This window comes from Oppia nitens, unplaced genomic scaffold (genome assembly GCF_028296485.1).
Source record: "Oppia nitens isolate AA-2021 unplaced genomic scaffold, nextdenovo-longstitch-racon4-pilon3 scaffold2_pilon_pilon_pilon, whole genome shotgun sequence".
Taxonomy (NCBI): Eukaryota; Metazoa; Arthropoda; class Arachnida; order Sarcoptiformes; family Oppiidae; genus Oppia; species Oppia nitens.
Window position 1 is genome coordinate 7,351,126 of NW_026533210.1, and position 22,010 is coordinate 7,373,135.

The following is a 22,010-nucleotide window of genomic DNA, read 5'->3' on the forward strand; positions in this document are numbered from 1 at the left end:
ATTAAAATGACAGCTATACGGATGATTTTATGATTTAAATTTCAAATATAAAAATAATAATAATAATTAAAATGAGAGCTATACGGATGATTTTATGATTTAAATTTCAAATATAAAAATAATAATAATAATTAAAATGACAGCTATACGGATGATTTTATGATTTAAATTTCAAATATAAAAATAATAATAATAATTAAAATGAGAGCTATACGGATGATTTTATGATTTAAATTTCAAATATAAAAATAATAATAATTAAAATGACAGCTATACGGATGATTTTATGATTTAAATTTCAAATATAAAAATAATAATAATTAAAATGACAGCTATACGGATGATTTTATGATTTAAATTTCAAATATAAAAATAATAATAATAATTAAAATGACAGCTATACGGATGATTTTATGATTTAAATTTCAAATATAAAAATAATAATAATAATTAAAATGAGAGCTATACGGATGATTTTATGATTTAAATTTCAAATATAAAAATAATAATAATAATTAAAATAACATCTATACGGATGATTTTATGATTTAAATTTCAAATATAAAAATAAAAATAATAATTAAAATAACATCTATACGGATGATTTTATGATTTAAATTTCAAATATAAAAATAATAATAATAATTAAAATGAGAGCTATACGGATGATTTTATGATTTAAATTTCAATTATAAAAATAATATCTATACTGATGATTTTATGATTTAAATTTCAAATATAAAAATAATAATAATAATTAAAATGACAGCTATACGAATGATTTTATAATTTAAATTTCAAATATAAAAATAATAATAATAATTAAAATAAGAGCTATACGGATGATTTTATGATTTAAATTTCAAATATAAAAATAAAAATAATAATTAAAATGAGAGCTATACGGATGATTTTATGATTTAAATTTCAAATATAAAAATAAAAATAATAATTAAAATAACATCTATACGGATGATTTTATGATTTAAATTTCAAATATAAAAATAATAATAATAATTAAAATGAGAGCTATACGGATGATTTTATGATTTAAATTTCAAATATAAAAATAATAATAATAATTAAAATGAGAGCTATACGGATGATTTTATGATTTAAATTTCAAATATAAAAATAATAATAATAATTAAAATGACAGCTATACGGATGATTTTATGATTTAAATTTCAAATATAAAAATAATAATAATAATTAAAATGACAGCTATACGGATGATTTTATGATTTAAATTTCAAATATAAAAATAATAATAATAATTAAAATGACAGCTATACGGATGATTTTATGATTTAAATTTCAAATATAAAAATAATAATAATAATTAAAATGAGAGCTATACGGATGATTTTATGATTTAAATTTCAAATATAAAAATAATAATAATTAAAATGACAGCTATACGGATGATTTTATGATTTAAATTTCAAATATAAAAATAATAATAATTAAAATGACAGCTATACGGATGATTTTATGATTTAAATTTCAAATATAAAAATAATAATAATAATTAAAATGACAGCTATACGGATGATTTTATGATTTAAATTTCAAATATAAAAATAATAATAATAATTAAAATGAGAGCTATACGGATGATTTTATGATTTAAATTTCAAATATAAAAATAATAATAATAATTAAAATAACATCTATACGGATGATTTTATGATTTAAATTTCAAATATAAAAATAAAAATAATAATTAAAATAACATCTATACGGATGATTTTATGATTTAAATTTCAAATATAAAAATAATAATAATAATTAAAATGAGAGCTATACGGATGATTTTATGATTTAAATTTCAATTATAAAAATAATATCTATACTGATGATTTTATGATTTAAATTTCAAATATAAAAATAATAATAATAATTAAAATGACAGCTATACGAATGATTTTATAATTTAAATTTCAAATATAAAAATAATAATAATAATTAAAATGACAGCTATACGGATGATTTTATGATTTAAATTTCAAATATAAAAATAATAATAATAATTAAAATGAGAGCTATACGGATGATTTTATGATTTAAATTTCAAATATAAAAATAATAATAATTAAAATGACAGCTATACGGATGATTTTATGATTTAAATTTCAAATATAAAAATAATAATAATTAAAATGACAGCTATACGGATGATTTTATGATTTAAATTTCAAATATAAAAATAATAATAATAATTAAAATGACAGCTATACGGATGATTTTATGATTTAAATTTCAAATATAAAAATAATAATAATAATTAAAATGAGAGCTATACGGATGATTTTATGATTTAAATTTCAAATATAAAAATAATAATAATAATTAAAATAACATCTATACGGATGATTTTATGATTTAAATTTCAAATATAAAAATAAAAATAATAATTAAAATAACATCTATACGGATGATTTTATGATTTAAATTTCAAATATAAAAATAATAATAATAATTAAAATGAGAGCTATACGGATGATTTTATGATTTAAATTTCAATTATAAAAATAATATCTATACTGATGATTTTATGATTTAAATTTCAAATATAAAAATAATAATAATAATTAAAATGACAGCTATACGAATGATTTTATAATTTAAATTTCAAATATAAAAATAATAATAATAATTAAAATAAGAGCTATACGGATGATTTTATGATTTAAATTTCAAATATAAAAATAAAAATAATAATTAAAATGAGAGCTATACGGATGATTTTATGATTTAAATTTCAAATATAAAAATAAAAATAATAATTAAAATAACATCTATACGGATGATTTTATGATTTAAATTTCAAATATAAAAATAATAATAATAATTAAAATGAGAGCTATACGGATGATTTTATGATTTAAATTTCAAATATAAAAATAATAATAATAATTAAAATGAGAGCTATACGGATGATTTTATGATTTAAATTTCAAATATAAAAATAATAATAATAATTAAAATGAGAGCTATACGGATGATTTTATGATTTAAATTTCAAATATAAAAATAATAATAATAATTAAAATGAGAGCTATACGGATGATTTTATGATTTAAATTTCAAATATAAAAATAATAATAATAATTAAAATGAGAGCTATACGGATGATTTTATGATTTAAATTTCAAATATAAAAATAATAATAATAATTAAAATGAGAGCTATACGGATGATTTTATGATTTAAATTTCAAATATAAAAATAAAAATAATAATTAAAATGACAGCTATACGGATGATTTTATGATTTAAATTTCAAATATAAAAATAAAAATAATAATTAAAATGAGAGCTATACGGATGATTTTATGATTTAAATTTCAAATATAAAAATAATAATAATAATTAAAATGACAGCTATACGGATGATTTTATGATTTAAATTTCAAATATAAAAATAATAATAATAATTAAAATGAGAGCTATACGGATGATTTTATGATTTAAATTTCAAATATAAAAATAATAATAATTAAAATGACAGCTATACGGATGATTTTATGATTTAAATTTCAAATATAAAAATAATAATAATTAAAATGACAGCTATACGGATGATTTTATGATTTAAATTTCAAATATAAAAATAATAATAATAATTAAAATGACAGCTATACGGATGATTTTATGATTTAAATTTCAAATATAAAAATAATAATAATAATTAAAATGAGAGCTATACGGATGATTTTATGATTTAAATTTCAAATATAAAAATAATAATAATAATTAAAATAACATCTATACGGATGATTTTATGATTTAAATTTCAAATATAAAAATAAAAATAATAATTAAAATAACATCTATACGGATGATTTTATGATTTAAATTTCAAATATAAAAATAATAATAATAATTAAAATGAGAGCTATACGGATGATTTTATGATTTAAATTTCAAATATAAAAATAATATCTATACTGATGATTTTATGATTTAAATTTCAAATATAAAAATAATAATAATAATTAAAATGACAGCTATACGAATGATTTTATAATTTAAATTTCAAATATAAAAATAATAATAATAATTAAAATGAGAGCTATACGGATGATTTTATGATTTAAATTTCAAATATAAAAATAAAAATAATAATTAAAATGAGAGCTATACGGATGATTTTATGATTTAAATTTCAAATATAAAAATAAAAATAATAATTAAAATAACATCTATACGGATGATTTTATGATTTAAATTTCAAATATAAAAATAATAATAATAATTAAAATGAGAGCTATACGGATGATTTTATGATTTAAATTTCAAATATAAAAATAATAATAATAATTAAAATGAGAGCTATACGGATGATTTTATGATTTAAATTTCAAATATAAAAATAATAATAATAATTAAAATGACAGCTATACGGATGATTTTATGATTTAAATTTCAAATATAAAAATAATAATAATAATTAAAATGACAGCTATACGGATGATTTTATGATTTAAATTTCAAATATAAAAATAATAATAATAATTAAAATGAGAGCTATACGGATGATTTTATGATTTAAATTTCAAATATAAAAATAATAATAATAATTAAAATGACAGCTATACGGATGATTTTATGATTTAAATTTCAAATATAAAAATAATAATAATAATTAAAATGAGAGCTATACGGATGATTTTATGATTTAAATTTCAAATATAAAAATAATAATAATAATTAAAATGACAGCTATACGGATGATTTTATGATTTAAATTTCAAATATAAAAATAATAATAATAATTAAAATGAGAGCTATACGGATGATTTTATGATTTAAATTTCAAATATAAAAATAATAATAATAATTAAAATGAGAGCTATACGGATGATTTTATGATTTAAATTTCAAATATAAAAATAAAAATAATAATTAAAATAACATCTATACGGATGATTTTATGATTTAAATTTCAAATATAAAAATAATAATAATAATTAAAATGAGAGCTATACGGATGATTTTATGATTTAAATTTCAAATATAAAAATAATAATAATAATTAAAATGACAGCTATACGGATGATTTTATGATTTAAATTTCAAATATAAAAATAATAATAATAATTAAAATGAGAGCTATACGGATGATTTTATGATTTAAATTTCAAATATAAAAATAATAATAATAATTAAAATGAGAGCTATACGGATGATTTTATGATTTAATTTTCAAATATAAAAAAAATAATAATAATTAAAATGACATCTATACGGATTATTTTATGATTTAAATTTCAAATATAAAAATAATAATAATAATTAAAATGACAGCTATACGGATGATTTTATGATTTAAATTTCAAATATAAAAATAATAATAATAATTAAAATGAGAGCTATACGGATGATTTTATGATTTAAATTTCAAATATAAAAATAATAATAATAATTAAAATGAGACCTATACGGATGATTTTATGATTTAAATTTCAAATATAAAAATAAAAATAATAATTAAAATAACATCTATACGGATGATTTTATGATTTAAATTTCAAATATAAAAATAATAATAATAATTAAAATGAGAGCTATACGGATGATTTTATGATTTAAATTTCAAATATAAAAATAATAATAATAATTAAAATGAGAGCTATACGGATGATTTTATGATTTAAATTTCAAATATAAAAATAAAAATAATAATTAAAATGACAGCTATACGGATGATTTTATGATTTAAATTTCAAATATAAAAATAAAAATAATAATTAAAATAACATCTATACGGATGATTTTATGATTTAAATTTCAAATATAAAAATAATAATAATAATTAAAATGTCAGCTATACGGATGATTTTATGATTTAAATTTCAAATATAAAAATAAAAATAATAATTAAAATGACAGCTATACGGATGATTTTATGATTTAATTTTCAAATATAAAAATAATAATAATAATTAAAATGACAGCTATACGGATGATTTTATGATTTAAATTTCAAATATAAAAATAATAATAATAATTAAAATGAGAGCTATACGGATGATTTTATGATCTAAATTTCAAATATAAAAATAATAATTAAAATGACATCTATACGGATGATTTTATGATTTAAATTTTAAATATAAAAGTAATAATAATAATTAAAATAACATCTATACGGATGATTTTATGATTTAAATTTCAAATATTAAAGTAATAATAATAATTAAAATGACAGCTATACGGATAAATTTATGATTTAAATTTCAAATATAAAAGTAATAATAATAATTTAAATGACAAAATTAAAAGATTGTAAATTATGTTAACGGCGAATATTAAGATTTTGAAGAACATAAACTCTATCTGTAAATATCAAAAATTTGTCAAATATAATATTCAAATATTTTTCAATACCGTTTTAGATAAATACAGTTTAATAATTTAGTGGTCAACTAGTTTCGCAAATTAATTAATTTTACATCCTATAATCGCAGTTTACGACAACAATAAAATTCTTTTTTAAATAACATTTATTTAAATTAATATTTTTAATATTACAAAATATATTAAGGTTGTTTTGGAAAAGTCTCAGACATACAAAAATATTATCTTAAAGTATTATATCTTGATAAACAAGTAATTAATTGTATTTAATAAGATTAATCTAATTTAGATTAAATATTATAAATTTGATAATAATTTTCTTTTAATAATTTTACATTAATTATAACTTTAATCTTTATTAGTTTAAAAACTTATTTAATTAATTTGCCTTTTAATAGATGTAGTTATTGTACAAATAAATAGTATTTAAATATAGAGAAGGATTTGTTGTAAAGTACTAAACATTATAGCAATACATTTCAATTACATGTTTAGCTCTAAATATAGCCAATAAATACGTAAAACAATAAAACAATGATTGAAAGTTTATTTTATTGTCTAAAAGCGCGCAAACTTAGGGTATAGTTATTTGAATACATTTTTTATGGACACTATAATAGCATTACAAACAAACCTTCTCTATATTAAAATATAATCAAAAATAAAGATTTATGTCAAATAATTTTTGAAAATAATGAGCAAAACTATAAATATATTAAAGTAAAGTATATAAAAATAATAAATATTTTAAATAAATATAAATCAGAAAAATTCTGGTTTTGTTTGGTTTGAAGTTTTATTACTAATTGTTTTTTCGTTTATTTAATAATTTAATATTTATTTTTTCAATAGATTTTTACGTACATCAACTGATTATTAATTCAAAATAAATTTTAAGCTATAATATTAAAAACATTATATCTAATTTTTAATACAATATCATCTAATAGTTATCATTCAATGCTTGCAAAGTGTGCTGTTATTTGGCACACAAGTTATATATCTGTAAATATGATATGTTGTACTTTACATTATACGGTATTACAAAATTGATAATAAATAATAAAAACACTACTGTATATTAAGCAGTATATATATATACGATAAATACTGTACAATATTAATAAGTTACTATAAAATACATAAAATAAAACTTTATTAATTTAAAAATAAAAATAATTCAAATCATTATATTGCTTAATATATAATATAATTTTTATTATTTGCAAAATGTTTTGCTATTATAAATTTAATTGTTACAATTAATTATTTTTTGTTGTTATTAAATATTGCGAATAATTAAATTAATATATTCATTAAGTCAAAATATTTTTATTTAAAAGTAAAGTTTTTACTTTAATATAATTGTTAATTATATATATACAATGTATAATTTTAATTAAGTATTACTAAATATATATACACATATGTATATATATATATATATATTGTATATATAATTTTTTATAACTTTGATAATTATTTATTACATGTAGATTGTATTTTATACTTATTAAATTATTTTATTAGTAAACTTTAATACTTTATTTAAGCAAATAGTATTAAAGTTTACCAATAAAATAATTTCATTAATATGATTTTGTTTTTAAATAATTGTAATAAATTTCAGTGATTTTAATTTAACTCTATTACTATATAAAATAATAATAATAAACAAAAAATATATATATTAATAGAAACTATAAAAACATTTGAATATATATATAAAAATTTAGTTTTACATAAAAATATGCTTTTTTAAATTTTTTACTAGTCTGGATTAAATCATTAAATGCACTTTCATTGCATATATTAATATTAAACATTAAAATGTTTGTCTGTATGTGAGTAGTAGAGAGAGGAAAGTCCTATTTTGATCATAATTTAATGTAATAGAAAACATGAGATTTGTTCTGGCATTTCAAGGATTATTATAGCAAACAAAAATTATATATTATTCATATGATTATTATTATTATTATTATTATTATTATTATTATTATTATATGACTAATAATACTGTATATCTTCTAACAAAATTCAATGAATTATAGTTTTGTAATTTACTATTTTTAATAATAACAATAATAGACACATTGCCGTAATTAATATATTTTATTGAATTTTAGTTAAACATACCATAACATTGTTTGAATTTATATTATATCATTATAAACATATATAGGAAACAAATTGATAATCTAGTATTGAAAAATTATATTTGGATATACAGTATATTTAGTACTGTATATATCTATTATATTACAAAAATATTGTTGTATGATTTTAATTTATATAAATACAGTATTATTTTATCTAATTGAGTTTAGTGTGTAACGTGATGTTAAATAAATTGATTTAATTTTTAATAATTAAATAATTAAAGTTTACAATAAATTTTCCCTATTTTTTTATTTTATTAACATATACAACAATAAGCTAATAATGTACTATAATTATAAATGTTGTTTTGCTTCAATAGTTTCCCTTTATATTAATTATGAGAAATTTACCTAAAACTTTATTGTTTTATATATAATATACTTTTATTTAGTCTACCCATTGGTTCATTGACATTAAATAAAATGTCTACAAAAATAATTACTTTATATTTTATTTATGTTTTAAGCAATCTCATTTTTAACTATTTTAGTTGTATAATAATAATTAGTGAATTTATAATTAATGTTTAAAATAGTATAATTATGAATTAAATATAAGAATATATTTTTTATACTGCAGTAACTATAGCAATGTTTAATGTTAACTAAAATTTAGATTTATTTTATTATACTGTAGACAGGTAAGTATACAATTATATTTATTGTACCAGATTTACAAAACAACCAGGATAAAGTTCAATTAATATAGATAATATTTGTAGACAATAATACAATAAAACGGTATCATTTTACAAACTAAAGTTAACATATAAATGTAATATATTATAAAAATATATCTTTGTATTATTTGGACCTTTGATCACATAATCAACTACAAGTGTAGTCTATAACCAAGTTATTTGCTATAAATTAAATGTATAATTTAATACTTTTATTTATTTATTTGTCAATTCAATCATTGCAAAACTTATTTCCCATGTATAGAGTGTTTAATTTAATTATTATGTGATAAACAAATTAAAATTTCTAAGCATTTTAGTCTAAATTCATAAAATGATTTTTATATTGTGTTATCTTAATATTTATAATATTACTAAATATTATTTTTAAATATAAATGGCTATACAGTATGAAAACAGTACAATTATCTTAAAAGTTTTAACTGGCTTATGTTTGAATTTTATATAAATATATTAATTATAAATACAATATTAAATTTTTAAAATTATCTATTAATATACAGTATGTACAGTACACTGTACACAGTATAAATAAACTTAATAATAAACTAAATGTCATATCATTGTAAATATTGAGAAATAAAAAATAACTTTAATGCTTAGTATTTTCTAATGATAACACTATTCAATTGCTTAAATGATTGATTTGAAATATTATTAACTGCATTTGATTGCTTATTAACAACTTTGATAATTGTATAAAATATTTATAAAGTTTAATAAAGTTATTAATTTTATAAATAATTTTTTTTAAATATAAAAAATAAATATATATATTTATAGAAAATTTATAACTGAAATTAACAATAATAGTTAACTAATGTTCACTATAAAATATTTAGTTAATATTTGTCTCCAATTGTACTCATTTATACTTTAGTTATACAACACTTTAGAAATGTAATAAAATAAAAGCATATTTGCCATATTTCACACCACATTAATTGGTATTTTATTACAATAATATATATCTTAAATTTCAATTAAACGTAAAATTACTATATATACATATATATCTATATGTATATATGTGTATATATTGAAAAATATGGTATATTTTTTAAAATACGTTTTGCCTTTTCATAAATAATTTATTATTTTTCTTGAAATTTTTATTATAGATAAATATTAATATGTTTTGATCACTGAAAAAGTGAATCCCAATGTTATTGAATGGTTTCCAAATAAAATAAAATATCACAAACACTAAACATGACTAACATGTGTGCAGAGAAATCTAGACTCAAAATACAGTAATTATAATTTATATAAAAAAGTTTATAATCTTAAGGAAATAATTGCATAAAAACTAATTACAATTTTATTTATTTATTTAAATAATGCAAAAAAACAATTTGAATGTGCAAAATTTTCAAAAGTTTAATAATATTATCAAATTACATATATAGAAATTAAAGCAAAAGTTATAATACTATAAAAACCTAAATTACAGGTGTATTACATTTGCCCCCAGGGTTTAGGTCATTGGGATATTCCAGTCGTTGTTTTAGATTTTTAGTTTAGATTTTTATTTATTTATTTTTATTTATTAGAAAACCCCATATGCTTATTCCCAATTTTCTATAATATAAAACTTTATCAATTTTAAATATATGCCAACTCGTAGGTTTAAAAAAAAATCTACCAAAACTTGTCTGTTTGCTATATTTTTTTTTGCTGCAAAATAAAAATAAATATTTTTAGCAAATGTATTTTTGTACTGAAAATAAATTGTTACAAACAATTTTCAATAAAAGTTAAATATATATACAGTATATATACAGTAAATTTATACAGTATATGTGTCTCTCTTGAAATATATTATTTTAATTACTAAAATATTTTTTTATTCAACAAGTCAAGTAAGCTGTATATATATAACTTATATAATATTTTAAAAATGACAAACAAGTTATTCAAATGTGTTTTTCGAAATATATTTTTACTGTATATAAATAATAATAAATAACTAGAAATGATTCAATTATTTTTTTTCAATAAATATTTTCATTTGTAATAATAATAAAATGCATTATAAATCTCAACAAAAACAATGTTAACACATATAGAGTGAAATCACTCGCAATACTCGTGATTTTAAATTAAGGAAAACTTATATAAAAGTGTTATTTTAAATATAAAATTTAAACAAATTTTTTTTTTAATGACATTATAATTCATGGATTTTGTTGTTATTTATTTTATTATTATTAAATTATTAAATAATTATTTTAAAATTACTTTCTATTGATAATTATATAAATTTTTTGATAATTATATATTTAAATGATTTCTAGTGAATAGAATTTTATTATTATTAATATTATATATAAATAATAAAAATTAATAGTTATGTTAGTTATTAAACAGCAATAATAATTGCTATATCATTATACTATGAGGCCATTCATTCAACACACACCTAACATATAGTATGTATTATATTATATAATAATAACGAAAAAACATTTCATAGGTAAGGGCTTAGTAACAAAACAACAATAATAATAATAACAGGCATTCAGTGTGTGTATGGCATTAATATTACAGCTGTTATAATACTGTATAGTATTACCCAATCCAACCTACCAGTGCTATGCTATGTACACACTGAGCATGTTGGACCTTGCACCTACAGGTGACGTCACCAATGCAGCGATATTCCTCAAGGTCAGGCACAGGTCGCAAATACATACACACCAACTGTGCTAACAATTAATTATCGCTATATATAATGAGGACAACCATATAAATTCATAATAACATGCAGTTAACTAATGGCTCATATTATTTGATAGTATGGCTTATATTATATTACAAGCAATAGATATGATTAGAAATTATTTTTTTATGCATTTACTAAATATACAGGAAATTAGACTATTTTCAAGTCATATAATACAGTATTACTGTATATCGATATCGATGTCAGAAAAAGCGATTCCCAAATAAATAAGTTGTAAACAACTGTAAAGAGAAGTATAGTATAGTTTAGGGGACGACATGTCTAACTATCCCTTTAATGTAAAGAGAGTTTGTGTTAAGTGTATGAAACACAACAACACATAACATAACATACAGTATATAATAGCGATTCACGTGAGCACCTCATGAGCTACACTATGCTTGAGTTACGCACTGATTGTTTGGTGTTATGTAAAGTCCAATACAAATGATGTTTTTACGGGACATGTCGTTCCCGTTTTTATTATTATTTGCTACCGATTTTCTAAAGTTTTAAATTACTATCTAGATAATTTATCTATTTTTTTTAAACAATCACGAGTTAAATAATTTTATTGAAATTTGATATAAGATAACAATAATAATAATTAATCATTTAAACAATTTATAGGGAAATATAAACAATGTAAATGTAGTTTTAAAAATTTTCCAGTATTTACTGATATATTATATTATATAATAAAAACAATTAGGATATTTGGGATATACTCATCATTAATCATAAATTGATTACATTGAAACACCAAACAACTTGATATAGAGATTGATTAATTAATTATTAGTAATAATTGACTTGCTTATTCATACAATTAGTAATTTAATAATAATAAATAGTAAACATAAAAAAATTACAAATTAAACAAGTTAAAATATTCTTATTGTATACTCTTATTATAATTATTTAATTTTTAAACAAAAAACCTTGGTGATATTTTTTAAACATAAAGGTTCTGGAAATAATCATTTTTAGTTAAATATATAATTAAGATAAGATACTATTAAATATAAACTTGACTGATATGTGTTTTTTTAATTTGATGAATACCCGGCACAGTTTGTTTGATGCAAACCTAACCCAGTATTAGATAATGTGTTTGTGTTTGAAAACCCGTGAGAAGTCATATCTAGTATTGAATGGGCGGTACTTAGAGTTGAGTTTTTCAGCTTTTATTTTGATTGAAAGCGCTATAAAAACAGCACAAAAAACTAGTCAAACAATTCAAACACTAAACTCAACACTGAATTTGAATTTAAAAACTAATTATTATTAGATTTTTATTTTAAACACAAAAAACAATTAATAATAATATAATAATAATTGCTTTCATTTGTATGGCTTTGCAGTTGACTGCCAAACGACGACAGCTTAAGTCATCGATGTCTCGCCAAAGACACCATTGATTTGCAAAGAAAATCTCATTTTTATTTTCTGCAAAACATATGAAAAGCAAACTAAAGACCAAAACATCACTTCAAAGAGTCGACTCTTTAGTTGTTTTATAGTTTTTGTTTTATTAACCATTTTTTTTGGCGAAGAAGAAGAAAGAGAAGACAAACAGATGATGTCGTCTATCAATAAGATAACGCCATTGAATGCCATGAATCTGTTGCAGACGAAAGCCATCGCCGAATTTGTGGCCAAATATCGTAGACAAGAGTCGCGACAACATAATAACCGATGGCCACAATTAACGGGTCTTAACATACATCTGAGACAATTGATAATCGATTATATCACAAACGAGAAGATAAATGTCTCACCAAAATTGATCCAAAGTCTTATAGTCGATGGTCTTCAGCGACTGGATCTGTGGTCATTGTGCGAGACCAACACATTGACCACAACAGAGATAATGGCAATCTTGGAGACAATCGCACAGAACTCCAAATGTCTTCAATGGCTTTCATTGGGCGGTAATGAATGGATATTAAACAACAAAGTAATTAAAGGACCGCTGAAGAGGATATTTGAAGGTAAACTTCAACAACTGGTCACTCTTCGTATGCAATCGATTGCATCGGGAGAGGACCTGTTGGCTGTTCTCAAGTCGTGTCCGCGACTTAAACGTCTAGAGATCCGAATGCCATCGATAACATGCAGAGATATCGATCGCATCGAAAGTCGTCTCAAGACATCTACTGATGTAATATCTAATCTCAAAGAATTGCTTTTACCATCGAGTTTCAAATGCCGATCATTAATGAAAATGTTGGCCATATTTAGTAACATTGAAACACTTAAATGTGTGTCATTTGAACAATTACTTGACTTAATCGACCTGTCAGTGACCATCAGTCCAAACACCAGCTATTCAGAAATGGCTTCATTAGCCAAGAAAACATTGTCATCGCTGACAAGCCTAACAGTGACACAAGCAATGAGTTACGACTCTATTGAAAGATTGGTAACAATGTGTCCAAAAATTCAAAGATTGTCTCTCGAAGTACAGGATGGTATGCTATTGTGGCCAATCACTAGACTCGTTGACCTAAAGCACTTGGAGCTACGGAATACTCCGTCAGTGCCAATAGACTTGTCAAACCAAGTGTTGCCAATACTCGAGGCTAAAGGCAAACAATTGGAAGCGCTATCATTAGAGTACTTCGATGTCATTGATTTGGGTGTTTGTACCAAAATGTGTTCAAATTTGCAGCGCTTTTCTGCTCAATGGTTCACAACTCTTGCCTATCCCCGACCCGATATGCCTTCCAGTTTACGAGACAAAGCATTGAAAGAGCCGTTCTCTGGTCTGACTCACGTACGTCTGAGACCCAGTTCTCAGCGCAACATTCCTTCCAACGCGTGTGCCTTTCTGTTGGCCGCAGCCAAACGGGTCACCCATATTGAGCTTTACTGTTGCTTTGATCTCAGCGACGGCGACGTTCAAGTGTTGTTCTCGAAGAATCCGATGACACACTTGAGATCATTGATTTTAAGACACGGACACAAAGTGACCAAAGAAGCACTCAATCTTCTGGTTAGCCGAGCCGATGGCCTGGCCTTTGTTGACTGCGGTATTCCGCTCAAAGACGAGTAGTAACTGATATACATAAATATAAGTTATATATTCATTACCGAAACCCCCCAACAATCACACTCAGCACAACACTAACAGACCTCCCAATTGACAATATGATCATAATTAGTATCATAATAATAATAATAATATTAATATTAAAAAATTGTTTTATTATAAAATTATATAATATAAATGATTAACGATAAATGAGTACAATTTTCAAAGCGAATTTTGCATAAATATATTTAAACTGTTTTTTAATTTAATTTTTTTTGACTATTTCTACGCCTTATACTTGTAAAAACCCCTTTATGTATATTAATCAATCAATTGTATAATTAATGCTAAATATTGTAAAATAATTTATATATTATATTGTATATCTCTATATATTTATTTTCTCGCCAATTAATTTATGTCTAATTTGCGGGGAATTTCTCTATTAAAAAACTACAGCTAAACTCACAGTTATTTTGTGAAACAAATTATATAATATTGTGATCCTTTGCTATACAAACAAAAAACAATTTTTCTCATTATTTATAACCAAATTTTGTATTTATAAAAATTAATAAATTAAAAATTGGTTACTAATTATTATTTAATATAAAGTTATTTCTAAAGTTATATAAAGTTAATTTTGTTTATTAAATGTTTTTTAATTTTTACAATAATAATAATATTTTTAAAGCTACTGTACTACATATTGTTGATAACCTTAAAAAGAGTAATTTAATGTAAATAATGTATGAAATACAGTATAAATTGTTTTTAGACTTTGGTTTGAAAACAATTATTTTTACGACAAAATAGTGTAGTAAAACATCATTTAAATTGAATGTATGTTTATTTGAAATTTATATTTATTTAATATTTATTTTTTGTTGTTGAATACATTATACTTAATACATATTCATATGATATGAATTGATAATACAATACTGTTTGGGAATTATTCATATGTTTATTATAGCGTATTTTATTACTAAAGTTTTTTTATAAAAAATAATAAATATTGTCATGGTACAATTATTAATAACTAATACAACAATTAAACCCGTAATATCTTATTGAAATAATATACGTCATTGCTATTTAATTTAAAAAAAAATAATAATTATTATTATATATTAAACATTTATCTTTATTATATTTTGTATCTTATTTAAAAAATAATTATAACTTTTAATCAATTTAGACATATTTTTTGTCAATGGTATTGATTAATGACAATTATAGCAGGGGTTTTTAAAAATAATACAAAAACACAATAGTCTAGCAAAATGTTTACACAATTACTTAATACACAATTAGAAAAAATATTATATATAATTTATTAATATAGAGATTATAGTAGGATTTATAGTAGTATAAAAACAAAATTATTGACAACAGTTTATACAATAGTACTAAAATAAAATATTTTGAGGAAAATTAGTCAAACAAAAGGAAATAATAAATTAGTTGAAAATATTTTCTAAACTTATTATATCTTGTGTTATAAATAATATAAACAAATTATTATTATACTAAAAAACAAATAGCTCGACAAAAAAAGTGTTTATTACAAAAATGTCTGTCAAAATAATTAAATAAAAAACTGTTGTAATGATAATCATTTGGGAAAATTCTTTAAACATTTACTATTATACAGTATATTATTTTGTTGAATAAATTTTTTTTGGTTAAATTTTTTAGATTCAATGCCAGAAAAATAAGTTTGAAATTAGAGTTAGTTTTTATACAATTTTGTTATATATTTGAAATTTTAATATTAGAATTATATCAAACATTAAATTAATTAATTAAATAATTAGATTAAAAATAATAATTATTTAATTATTTATCATATAATACTGTATTTCTACATTTTAAAATAATTATTAATATTTTTTTTAAAAATAATAATATATGATTAGTTTGCACCATCTGTTATTTCAAAAATTAATTTGCTTAATATTTTAATAAAATTTATTTTAATAAATTATTTAATATTTTATTTGTAATGATATCTAGTATATTATAATAATAACAATTAGATAAAGTCTGAATTATAAATTTAATTACTAATAAAGTGATAATTGAAACACAAAACTATATCTAAAATTTCATCAATGTTAAATATTTTGTTTAGAAATGATTTTCTTAAAATTAGCATTTTAAAAATAATTTTGGATATAAAATTGTTTATTAAAATTAATTATTGAATATTTTACTTATAAAAAAGTACATTTATTTAGATGACGAAAACAAAACTAGAAAACAATGTTTTTACCAAATATTTAATAATAAAATACTTATGGTATGAATATTTTATAGACTTATCTTTAAAATATTGAATACAAATGCCTTTATAATATGTAAAGTTTTTTAAAAAATAAAATGAGTGATGATTTATAAAATATAAATTTTATAATTAGTAATATTCATCTAAAATATACTAAACATACCTAATAAGATGTTTTATTTAATTTATAATAAGTTATACAACTTATACTATATAAATATATTTTAATCATTAAATTATAAAAATTAATAATATTAATTACTGTATTTATAATCTTTAAATTATATTTTATTGTATATTATATTCACTGATAAATTACATCATGTAAGTCATATAACATACGATATATTTAATATCAATTAAATGAAAACATTTATAGAATTAAATTTCAAACATTAAACTAAATAAATAGTTTTAAAATTAATTTAAACATTAAATACATTTATCACATGAATTACCAAAAAAATATTAATAAGTAAACCGATAGCTATTTGAAACATTTTTATGAGAGAACAGTCATCGACAGATGATTGAGTCATAACCGTAATATAAGGACAGTTAGCATAATATCTGACAATCTATTGGGAATTGTAAGTTAAAAATTTAAAACTTATAAGTTATAAGTTATAACTATCTAAAGATGTATAAATCTAAATATATCTTTCAAATAAATAATTTTACTTTTCAATAAATTAAATTAAATATTCACACATTTTAATTGCTAATAATAAAGATATTCTCAATTTATTCTGTAGTCTTTATCAATAATTTTATAACTATTTGTATTTATAATAAAAAAAAATGACAATGGAAAACAAATATCATATATACATGCAATTTACAAATAGTTAAATATATACAGTTTATTATTTCATTTTATTTATACACAGGTATATAATGTTTGTTTTTTATTACAAATAAAACATTATTGATTATTTATTTATTTTAACGATACAGTATATTGTAAGGTAATAATAATAAGTATTATTAATAACGTTAAATATTGAAAAAATTATCGATAATTTACAATTCATTCTATAATGTTATATATTTTTTAAATTGTTAAAAAATTATTATGACTACTAACTATGATTGTAACTACATTGAAAAATAACTATTTATAAATAGATAAACTAATATTTATAATTAAAAAAAATCAATGTATTTACATAATATACAATTACAACAATCACTTAAATAAATTGCTATTCAATATGTTAAATAAATTGAGTTAAAATATGGTATTAATTTTATTTTTCATAAACTATTATAGTACTGTACTATAAATTATGTGTTATATTGAATATTCAATTTTAGATGTTTTAACGATCCATTTTTATAGACATATAATATTATAGTGTGTTATAGTGAGAGTGTGAGACAGTCAGTGATTTAATGGGCGATAGTATTGAGTGAGTGAGTGAGTGACACACCGGGAGAAACAGGTTTCAGGAAAAAATAAAAAACCAAAAAATAAAAATATTTGTCTCAAAACAAAACAACACAACAATTGACTCCCAATTATATGTTATATTGAACTCAATGCTTGAATCCATTGAATTGTATTGATTTTAAATGCAATAAATTAATGACAATTATATTGCAAATCATTATTTGACTGTCGATTTATATTCACTGTTATTGTTATTATTGTTATTATCATATCATTTGTGTTGACATTTACTGATTAAATATTAAATGTTATTATTATTATTATTTTAATATAATATTAATAATACAATAATAGTGTATAGTATTTGTTATTAAATATAATATAATTGTTGTCCATTACATACAATCAGAAACAATGCGATTGTGCGGCAAATGTCTAAATCATGGCCACCGGATCCACGAGATCGGTATGCATGTGATTAAGTGTACGTACAAAACGTGTCAGTGCGACAAATGTGCCGCACGTGTCCAGACAGAGGTAGTCAAGACTGTAGTGAAGACTAATAGTATTGCCGAACCTATTAAAGACAGTATTGTTGCTATTGTTAACGGAAACAACGGTGTGGTGGCGGCGGACAATAACAACGTGTCCGTACAATTGCCAACAACTCGTGACACGTGTACGACGACACTAGAAACACGTGCTATTCAAAAGGCTCGACAGTTGAGCAGCCGATTGGCTAAGTATGACGTGTCCGACGATGTGCTGCGGACAGCTGTTTTGTATGCCGTACTCAAACAAAATAACCTCAACATCGATGACACGATAGACAAGTTATATGAGGCCCGCACTCTCATTACCGAAAGTATTGTTTCGGAACACTTCGGAAGCAATGAATCCAATGATGACAACGACTCGTCATCTGATGAATCTGTTGGCCAGTTAGACATTCCATGTATTTTACGTAATCCGAGCCATACGGGCGTTCAAAAGGCCAGAAAGTCATTTCCGAAACAACGACCGCCGAAACCTGTTATTACTGAGAAGACTTGTGATAGAAATGGCAATCATATTAATGGCAACAACTCGTTGACTATTAAGACACCAATGCCTTCGGGTCTGAATTAATCAAAAATTTATATTTAATTTTTGGTTAATTTATTTGTCTTTTATTAATTATAAACTATTATATCTTTTTTTCATTCTTTAAATTAGTTAAAACAAATGAACCGATTTTAGCTAATTCTTCATTTATTAGCACAACAACAGCTACAACCAGTTCTAGCAAATTATTACCAAACAATATACTGACCAATCGATCGCAAACTATTATATCAGATATATCGACGAATAAAACGTCACTTAATATTACAATTTCAAACAATAATCCCGTCATTACGTCTCACTTGAATCGGTCTCCTATTGATGTCCGACCCAAACCAATAGTGTTGGGCTCTACACTGATACCTATGAATCCCAATCAATCCACTTATATGTTTATGCCGGTTGTCACCAACACTACAGTCAGTACTAATAATGAAAATACACATCACATACCTGTCCCGAAGCAAACCAGCACAAGTGTCACATTAATTAAGCCTACATTCTTAACTAGTCGTCCAAAAACCACTCAATCTCTACACAAAATGAGTTCCCCTATTAATAGATCTACCGGTAATCGTATTTTACTGCCTAAAGAGCCACTCACTACTGGTCCCACATCACATAAACTTATACGTTTGAGTACACCTTCACAGACGACTACTGGTATAACTAGCCAACAAAAAACAATTAATCCGGTATTTCAAAAATTTTCGACACCATCACCGATAATGGGTTCAAATAATACAACTAATTGTTTAAGAAATTATCGAAAATCGCCAGTCGTTCAAAATCGTAATGAATTAATAAACAATCAAAAAGATAAGTTATGCGCTAAAATTATTACACCCGAAGCAGCACTGGCAGCCATATCAGCCATAACTACTTCAAGACGACCCATTGGTGATGAATATATACTACCCGATGGTGTCGATGATGGCATTGAAGAGGAGCCTAATAGTAATGATCTCAAACACTCTAAGTCCAGTCTATTGCTTAGTAATCACAGAAAGACAGATATCTCTTCATTATTATCATCCGATTCCAGTTATCACGAATCCATTCCCTCAACGAGTAAACAATTTAATAGTATTTTAATCCCAAATAGAGTACTCGCGAACAAACATAAGGAAATTGTTGTCATTGATATTGACTGATATAATCAAATTAAATATACAAATATTTTATTTTTTACTAAATTCAAAATGAGTTAACTATTTGATAATTTTATTAGTTATTCTCAACAATTTTTCTCAATTTTATTTTTATTTAGGTTTATTATTATTATAATAAATTAATGTTTATTTAATATTTAAGTATTAAGTAGAAAAATATTGTCAACTTACGGTAGTTTATTATATGTTTGACTTAAAAATAGTATATAATTTTATAATTATTAGTTTTACTTTATATTTAGCTTGAATCTTTTTCTAATTGTTAGCAAAGCTAAATTGTTTTGTCCATATTGTTTAAATTATTTTCATCACAATCATGGTATGAAAATTATAATAGCTAAATATTATAAATATTTAGTACAATAAAAAAAGTGATAATAAAATTTATCATCATTTGCCTTACCGTATAATTGAAATAATAATAATTGAATAATATTTGTCTATATAAGTCTAATAATGTAATTCAAATTTTATTTATCAATTAAAAAATATTTTTGTTAATCATTTAGTTGATAACATATTCACACAATCAAAAAATTAAATAATTTACTGGTAGTCATCGTATTGCTTATAATTTATAATAAGTTAAATAATAAATATTTACATTATTATTGAAAATATATTTCAAATAAATTTAATATTATCGTCTGATACTGTATTTAATATTTACTGATTTATATTAAATATATATATAATATGATAATTTATATCATATAAAAATTATCACAATTTCAATGTTATGTAACAAAAAAACATCTAAAAACAAGTCACATGTCTTTTGATTGCGGAATATCGTCTGATGTCTTGAGTTCATCTGATGTCTTGAGTTCATCTGATGTCTTGAGTTCATCTGATGTCTTGAGTTCATCTGATGTCTTGAGTTCATCTGATGTCTTGAGTTCATCTGATGTCTTGAGTTCATCTGATGTCTTGAGTTCATCTGATATCTTGAGTTCATCTGATTTTTCCACCGGTTTGTTCATCAAATGTCTGTGTTTTATATCCGATTGGATCTCTTTCTTAATATTTTCGGCCAACAGTTTTGTCTGTCTCTTATTTTC

General features: G+C 21.0%; 2 protein-coding genes across 2 annotated transcripts; both read left to right on the top strand.

Moving 5' to 3' along the window:
• The first annotated feature begins 13,173 nt into the window (after nt 1-13,173).
• Nucleotides 13,174-15,154, top strand: LOC128954986 (uncharacterized). Its single transcript, XM_054300610.1, has one exon. It carries the CDS (start codon nt 13,533-13,535, stop codon nt 15,009-15,011), a length of 1,479 nt encoding a protein of 492 aa, XP_054156585.1. The 5' UTR covers nt 13,174-13,532; the 3' UTR covers nt 15,012-15,154.
• Nucleotides 15,155-19,073: 3,919 nt separating this feature from the next.
• On the top strand, nt 19,074-20,973 carry LOC128955310 (mucin-2-like). The gene is made up of 2 exons (XM_054300972.1): nt 19,074-19,790; nt 19,889-20,973. Exons 1-2 carry the CDS (start codon nt 19,088-19,090, stop codon nt 20,929-20,931), a joined length of 1,746 nt encoding a protein of 581 aa, XP_054156947.1. The 5' UTR covers nt 19,074-19,087; the 3' UTR covers nt 20,932-20,973.
• Nucleotides 20,974-22,010: the final 1,037 nt, after the last annotated feature.